The sequence below is a fragment of the Octopus sinensis genome, linkage group LG7 (genome assembly GCF_006345805.1).
Source record: "Octopus sinensis linkage group LG7, ASM634580v1, whole genome shotgun sequence".
In the NCBI taxonomy this organism is placed as follows: Eukaryota; Metazoa; Mollusca; class Cephalopoda; order Octopoda; family Octopodidae; genus Octopus; species Octopus sinensis.
In genome coordinates this window covers 103,779,703-103,788,703 of record NC_043003.1, presented here as the reverse complement: position 1 = coordinate 103,788,703, position 9,001 = coordinate 103,779,703, and the positions used below count along the sequence as shown (strand labels likewise).

The following is a 9,001-nucleotide window of genomic DNA, read 5'->3' as shown; positions in this document are numbered from 1 at the left end:
AACAGGTGATAATAAAACAGGATTTTATTTTTATTCATTAGGAAATAGGATTTTCTTATAATCTTGGAAATCAAGAGCAAAAGAAAACAAAGGAAAAAAGTTTGAAAAAGGAGGAAGAGGAGGAGGGGGTGGTAGTTATTTTGGTTTGAAAGGGATGGTGATGATGATTTTGGTTGAAGATGGTGGCAGTGAATTTGTCAGTATCAATATTAAATTTTAACATATTTATAGAAAATTACATATGAACCTAAGATAAGTGTTGGAATGGAAGAGGGCACAGCAAACATCAATGTGAAGTTTTCAGGGTTGGGAGGGAGAGGGTAATGTTAACATTAGGTTGAAGGGTAGGCCTACCCTTTCTTCTCTGGTAATTCAGAGTGTAAATGTGTGTGTGTGTGTGTGTGTATGCAAAGAGTGGTGATATTAGGTTCCATATTGGTGAATCTCCATTGCCTGTGATCAACATAATGACCATCCCCAGTGAAGGAGGTGGAGGTCAGAAGAGGAAAATAAAAAAGAAAACAGATGAAAGAAAAGTAAAGAGAAAAGAAGAAAAAACAAAATACAAAATGACCAAAATAGATGCAAGAAAAAGAAGATAATACAGAACAAATATGGGTATATGTTGTTAGGTTGCTGTTGTTTAAATGCTGGGTTCACAGGTTCAAGCCTACCACATGCAAGCATTGTTCATCTTTCTTTCCCACGTGTACTGTGATTTGACATCCACTTGAGAAACAGACCGTTCCATTGGTGCACTGGGAAGTGGTTGATGTTATAACGACAGGGAGTTGCTCTGCTTGTTCTGACAATGTGTTGAAGTATCAAATCTGTGTGTTTGATAAAAAGCAGCAAAATATTCCCTAATGATAACATATCTGCAAATTCAAACGATACTATCGATATATAATGTTAAAGGCATCATTGCAAGACACACTAGCATGTATGCCTCAGTACAGCTGGTTGGTAACATGTTCCACCAATACTGTTGCATGTGTATACGAATCATATTTATATATATACAAATACACACACATACATATATATACACATATACATATTTTTTTTTCACCATTTCCATTACTGCTGCTACTTTACATCAAGTGAACATTACTAGCATCTACTTGGTTTCTTGTTAATAACCATGATATAAAGAATTACCTACTTATTCCTTCCCTCTCTCTCTCTCTCTCTCTCTCTCTATATATATATATATATATATATATATATACACATATATATATATGAGGCTACACATTTTACTACAACCAATAAAACACATTAGTGCATTTTATTGCTTTCACACATAAACCACACACATATAAATACAATCATACAAACATGCTGATCAACATTTTAATGTGGGATTTTTTTCCTCTCTCCTTTCTTATGCTGACATGCACTCAAATAAATAAATCTATATCATAACATGAGAGGCAGAACAGATATTCACCATCTCCAGCTTCATAACTGAGTTTCAAATATTCAAATGGCAATTACATTCATTTAAGTTGTGTAATAGATGCAGGGCTAACATTACCATCTTACCTGGCTTTAATTCCTTCTTTCTGCCAGGAAGCTATTATCCATGAGTGGAGGGGAAGCAAAAATACTCAAATAGGCTGCTTGTCCTATAATATTACTATGTTCGTTTTTATACTAATTTTTCCATGCTAGCATAGGTTACATGAAAATGTTGATGCATTATTTAAAGTTTGATCTTCCTTCTGCTGCGCAGGTATCCTAACTGAAACCTTGTGGTTGAGAAGTGGGATTCTTAACCACAGAGCGTCACCACATATAATATACATACATATATATTTCTTTACTACCCACAAGGGGCTAAACACAGAGGGGACAAACAAGGACAGACAAAGGGATTAAGTCGATTACATCGACCCCAGTGCGTAACTGGTACTTAATTTATCGACCCTGAAAGGATGAAAGGCAAAGTCGACCTCAGCGGAATTTGAACTCGGAATGTAACGACAGACGAAATACGGCTACGCAGGTCGCCCGGCACGCTAACGTTTCTGCCAACTCGCCGCCTTGAAATATACATACATATTATATATATACATATATATATATATATATACACATATATATATATATACATTATATATATATATATATACATATACATATATACATATATATATATTATATACATATACATATTATACATATATATATATATATATATATACATATACATATTATACATATATATATATATAATATATATATATACATATATATACATATATATATATATACATATACATAATATATATATATACATATACATACATATATATATATATATATATATAAATAATATACATACATATATATATATTATATGCACACACACACACATTTATATATATATATATATACACACACATATATATATATTATATGCACACACACACACATTTATATATATATATATATATACACACACACATCTACATATATATTAATATTAACAATAAAGTTAGTCAGCAGAGAAATATAGGCATTGTCCCCTAGTTTGTTTTTATACAAGTACAGAAAATTTGGGTATCAATCTCATTGCACAGCACCTTGGATAGATCCCCCAAAAAACAAGTACCTGTTTTTCATGTACAACTTTATTCTATACAGCTTTGAAGATGCAAAGTGAGCAGATGATTTTTTGACAGAAGTGACACGACCATCACTGGTTGCAGGTCATAGCTTTCTTAGAAGCAAGTGCAAAATTAAACAACCACAGAGACACAATGTATTTAAAGATATATATATATATGTGTGCATATATGATCATGGGATTGCATCAAGAAAGTTCTGGATAAGGTTGTCTGTGGAAGACCAGCAGTTGCCCATGCATACCAGTCTCGCCTCTCCACACCACTGACATTGTCTAAAGGAAAGGCAAAGGGGCCGATACAGCTTGGCACCAGTGACCTTGCAACTCATTTCTACACTTGAGTGAAGAAGAGCAATGTGAAGTAAAGAGTCTTGCTCAAGAACACACAGCCTGGTGCAGGAATCGAACTCACAACCTCACAATTGTAAGCCCAATGCACTAACCACTGAGCCATGTTCCTACATATGACAAGTTTCTTTCAGCTTCTATCTACTAAATCTACTTGCAAGATTCTGGTAGGCCCAGAACTGAAGTAGAAGACACTTGTCCAAAATGCCATGCAATGGGATTGACCCCAAAATTTTCTGGTTGGAAAGTAAGGTTCTTTAATCACACAGCCATGCCCAGCAGTGTGTGTACATATTGTCTATTAATATATTCACACCTATAGGTAGTCCTTGTGGTCAAAAATTAGAAGGGTTTCTCTCTAAGATGGACCCAAGAACACTCAGTATCCTAATTGAAATCTTGATTGAGAATTGGGCTTCTTAATCACAGAGTTTCACCTCATATAACATACATGTTTGTATTTATATTTGTCTTTATATTTCAGCTAATAGCTGAAAGACACCTGTTATTTTCTTGTTTGTATTTGTAATTGTGTAATCTCCAGGGATACAGGCATCCAGCAACAGGACCTCCGTAATGCTATGATGGACCATGAAGTATGGTGTAGCATAGTAAATTCCATTGTCTCGGCCACGGTCGAACAATGACGATGATGTAATTGTGTAACATTTTCTGTGTTTTTTTTTGTCTTTGTTGTACACATTCACTTTCTTTCTCCCAAAATATTTAATGCTCTTAGCTTAGCTTTTTGGGACCAGCCAGATTTGAACAGTCTCAAGAGTAACTGGCTGAAACTGTAAGGATAACTGGAAACTTGACTGCAGAGAGAAGGCTGCAAATGACCCATCCTTGTTTTTTCTTGCCCGTCTGTATTGTCTATCTGTCTGGATGTTTTTTGTTGTCTGTCGTGTTCTTGTTCCATATTTTGGATATATATATATATATATATATATATATATAAATAAATGAAAGAATGGAGTCGAACGAAGATGTTAACAAAATTCCTTTACTCTCGACATATGTTTCGAAGACAACATGTTTTCATTCCAAAGGAATAAAGACATGTTGTCTTCGAAACATATGTTGAGAGTAAAGGAATTTTGTTAACATCTTCGTTCGTCTCCATTCTTTCATTTATTCATATACAACACACAAATTTCTGCACACGAACCCGGAGTTTCTACCCTTGGACAGGTTGCTTCAACCGTGTTTCTGATGTGAATTTGCTACCCAGGTTTCGGTTAAACGAATTTTCCATGCTGACGATAAACATGGGATAATTCATTCACCTATTTATATATATATATATATACATGTGTATGTGTGTGTATATATATATATATGTTTTCTTATCAATATTCAGCAGAGGTTCTGGGAGTTTTGTGCCAATGCACAAAATTCTTACTCATTGAGTCACTCTATAACTTCTGCCAACTATTTATAACATAAATATATACATACATATGCACACACACATTTATATATATATATCCATCTACATATATATTAGTATTAACAATAAAGTTGGTCGGAGGAGAAATATAAGCAAAACAAAAAGTTTTGAAATGAAATGAAATAAAATAGAATATTTACATTATTAGATATAAGAATTCACCCTCTAACCATTAGTAATCCCATACAGTTCCTTCAAAAACTTTAAAACTTTCTGTACCAGTATATGAATAAACTAGGGAACAATTCCTCTACTTTTGACTAATCTTATTATTACACAAATATAGAATTTTTGTACGCTACCAAAAATGTTTTTACTTTCAACCCTCCCAATAATCATTTAGCCAAAGCTGCCACCTTAGAAGCCATCTCCTAATTCTCTCACAGCCTATTGTTTTCATTCAGCCAATGTTTTGCCACTATTGAAAAGAAAATTGTGATGCCACATAAACGCACATGTGCATATATGTGTGTACATGTTTTTGTATGTATGTATATTTGTGTGTATGTCTGTATATATATATATATATATATATATATATATATATATACCGGAGTAAACACAAATGTGAAACAAGGCAGAAAAAAGAGTACTCAAATACCAGAGGTAGAGTAATATGCTTTATTTAAAAGCAGCAGAAATATAACAAAAGCTGTTACTCGGAGTAACAGCTTTTGTTATATTTCTGCTGCTTTTAAATAAAGTATATATATATATATATACATATATATATATATATATCATTGCTGTTGTCATTCAATGTGTTTTCCATGCTTGCATGGTTCGTTTATACACACACACACACACACAACCAATAGGTTTAAAATGTTTCTCCAGCCAATTATTTAAAGTATACAAGCCATGACAATTCAGAGTACAGCATCACCCTTTGTACAAGAGCCCAGTCCATTTATTGCAAAATCAAATCCCTTTTATTATTGGCTTTCATTTCAGCTGAATAGACTGAAGAAATATAAAAATGAAGTACCTTCCTTAACAACACAATATTATATAATATAAATACATGAGGCACAATTTCATTGGTTATTTGGTACGTTTCATCTTAGGATCTCAGTTTTCACAAATCTGTTTTACATTATCAGTTTTCTGATTACTATTTTGTTACTCTTTTACTCTTTTACTTGTTTCAGTCATTTGACTGCGGCCATGCTGGAGCACCGCCTTTAGTCGAGCAAATCGACCCCGGGACTTATTCTTTGTAAGCCCAGTACTTATTCTATCGGTCTCTTTTGCCGAACCGCTAAGTGACGGGGACATAAACACACCAGCATCGGTTGTCAAGCAATGCTAGGGGGACAAACACAGACACACACACTTATATATATATATACATATATACGACAGGCTTCTTTCAGTTTCCGTCTACCAAATCCACTCACAAGGCATTGGTCAGCCCGGGGCTATAGCAGAAGACACTTGCCCAAGATGCCACGTAGTGGGACTGAACCCGGAACCATGTGGTTGGTTAGCAAGCTACTTACCACACAGCCACTCCTAACTATAACAATATAAGGTTGAGGTGTCTTTGATTACAGCATTTGAAGTGCTGTGTATAGTCTGAGATATTTTTATGGTAAGTAAAGTCTCAACTTTAATCACTCAGATCCATCTTTGAGTGTATCATACTTGTTAGTTTATATTATCACACACACACATATACATACACATATATACACATGCACACAGATTTATATATATTCTTACATAGGTACACATACACACACACATATATATATATTATAATTAAATATTATATTAGGAAATTTGCATTTAATTTCATTTATATTACAAAATTTAAGATTACATCTTTATGGCAAGATCTTGAACCTGTTTTGTGAGGGCACCCAAAAAGATTAGTACCTGAACTCTTCAGAGCCGGCAATGCACCTCAAAAACTGCACTTTTCTATAATGGAATTAACAAGTGACATGAGTAGTGAAGATGCAGAAAACTTAAATTACATTTGATACCCAAGCTTGAGAGATGTTGCTGCTGTTTTTACCAAGCCCTGATTGAACAGATCTACAATATGGGGGAACATTTAAAACAGCAGGATGGGACTTGGTGGAGAACTGGTTGCAGATACTAACAGGCTGTGCAACCATGTTGATGCTGTTTCATTAGCATGAGTGAAAAATATTTGTTAGAGAGAGAGAGAGCGAGAGAGATAAAAGGGATAAAATGAGAGAAAGAAAGTTAAAAAAAACAAAAGACATTGCAAAGAAAAGATGCCAAAGCTAGAATATACATAAATAAACACCTGCAGTGAATTCTATGAGGTAGGTGTTAACCAGAACTCTGTCCTCCGCCTCCTACAACTATTCATTATAGAGAATGAGGATATAATACTGTATGTGTTCAAAGTTGGTTGTTTTTGGGATATTCTATATGCTAGATGATCCAGATCTCATTGTAAAATTTGTTGATCATGTGTAGAAAATTTCAAACCTTAAAGAATGATCCAAAGGCCCAACAGTCAACATAGTAAAATACAAAGTGCTAATTAGTGAAAGAAAACACAAAATACCAGAACCATTTCAGTTGTGGCCTTACTCAGTATATAGGAAGGGAATAGATAGGAACCTGATGGTGTATATTTAGTACAAACAATGTGTGCATACTAAAGATGAAGTGAAATCTCTGGTAGGTTATTAGAGAGAGGACCAGGGCTGCAGAGATGAAAGATATACAGACATAGCACTCTTGAAATATAAGCCCTGGAATGCTTGAACATAATTTCAGACAGCTCACTAGACATAGATGGTGGTGTGTTATTGAAGTGATCTGATTAGCATAAAAAGTAATTATAAGGGCATAGTAACTAGAGATTTAAGGAATTGTTTAGAAAGCTTTCCTCTCTGCAGGAAATATGTATACGAAAATACGCTATGTGGCAGAGAGAGACAAATGTGGATGATTGGGAGAGGTCAGAGAATGGTTCAGGCATTAAAGATATCATCTGAAACATACAGGACATGTGATTTGAGTGGATGATGTATGCCAAGTTATTTGACTGAAGCATCAGTGGAAGCAAAAAATGGTAGAGCAACATAGAGTAGGTGAAGATGTTGGATCTCAGAACGTTAAGATTCACAAATGAGATGGCACAACATAAAGAATGGTAATATGCTTGCTGCAGTGCAGACTTATCCAACCTATGCCAATACAACAGAAATGGATATTAAAATGACAATGAAGAGAAGGAAAATGTGTGTGTGTGTGCTGTTTGTATCATCATCATCATCATCATCGTCATCGTCATCATCATTTTAATGCCCACTTTTCCATACTTGCATAGGTCAGAAAGAATTTATTGAGGCAGATTTTCTACAGCTGGATGCTCTTCCTGTTGTAACCTGAACCTGTTTTTAAGTAAGGTGATATCTCCTCATAGCCAGGCATGTTTTTATGGAGGATTGAAAATGAACAACACTGCTTGTATGGTGACGCTTGTTTATAACTATCATATGATGTCAAGACAAGGTGACACATGCATAAACAAACACACACACATATTCATGCATATATACATATACATGTATATATGATGCACATGGACTTCTTACAGTTTCTGCCAACCATATACACTCACATGGATTTGGTCAGCTTGAGGCTATAGTAGAAGACACTTGCCCAAGATGCTGTGCAGTGGGACTGAACCTGAAACCATGTGGCTGGGAAGTGAACTTCTTAGCCATACACCTATACCTGCATCTATATATATATATATATATATATATATTATATATATTATATGCATGTGTATGTATTGATATCATTAAACTCAAAAGTCAAGACACTAGGTGTGTGTATTATGAATATGTGCATGTGTGTGTGTGTGTGTATATATATATATATATATATATATATATATATATATACATATATATATATGATATATATTTATATATATATATAAAATATAAAGTCATTTCTGTCTCTTCATTTTCTCCAATTTTCTGGGTTATTTTTTTCGTTCCCCTTCCTTCTCATTGGTTTCTTCAACACGAGAAAGAAATGGATGGTTTTTGGGGGAGGGTTGCTAGAATAATTTCTTGGGTGGTAAACTCTCAGAATGAGCTGCATTCTGCAACAGAACATACAAAGTTGAGATCATGTGTTTTTGTTGAGGACCATCTTTAAGACAGACACACATAGAGAGATTTTAGCATCAAGTGAGGAGGACTTTTCTGTCAGCTCTTGCTTCTCTTCTTTCAGTTTCTCCAAGCTCTGATCAAACCCTTTTATCTCTATCATAAGTCGACGTATTTCAGTCTCTTTTTTGTGTTTCTCTGTACATATGGATTCAATCTGTCGAGATAAAGCTGCAATGGAGAGATAAAGAGAAACAAAAACAAATGGTGAATGAATTATGAGAAAAACAAAACAGTATTCTTTTTTCAAGTTGACATTTACATAAATGGGTGAATGATTAGCTATTTAGCATTTAAATCAGCCATAGCACTCCAAATATTCTACCTGTTGTCTGTTGAAACTGGTCACATCCAGCCTCTTACACCTATTCTAAATTGTTATTGGCCTTG

At 34.3% G+C, this 9,001-nt stretch overlaps 1 protein-coding gene and 1 long non-coding RNA gene across 4 annotated transcripts in view; both read right to left on the bottom strand.

Annotated features, from left to right (window-relative positions):
* LOC118764365 lies at positions 1-7,999 on the bottom strand. Its single transcript, XR_005000195.1, has 2 exons — positions 6,172-7,999; positions 1-1,192 (listed from the first exon to the last, which is right to left on the bottom strand). It is a non-coding gene; the product is annotated as an uncharacterized LOC118764365 (long non-coding RNA).
* A 399-nt stretch (positions 8,000-8,398) lies between these two features.
* Positions 8,399-9,001, bottom strand: part of LOC115214145 — a 126,269-nt gene continuing 125,666 nt past the window's right edge. For all 3 annotated transcript variants that reach the window (XM_036505033.1, XM_029783210.2, XM_036505034.1), the window contains one exon: positions 8,399-8,782. In XM_036505033.1, the coding sequence (XP_036360926.1) occupies positions 8,571-8,782 (212 nt within the window). In that variant the 3' untranslated portion in view covers positions 8,399-8,570. The remainder of the gene's footprint in view (positions 8,783-9,001) is intronic.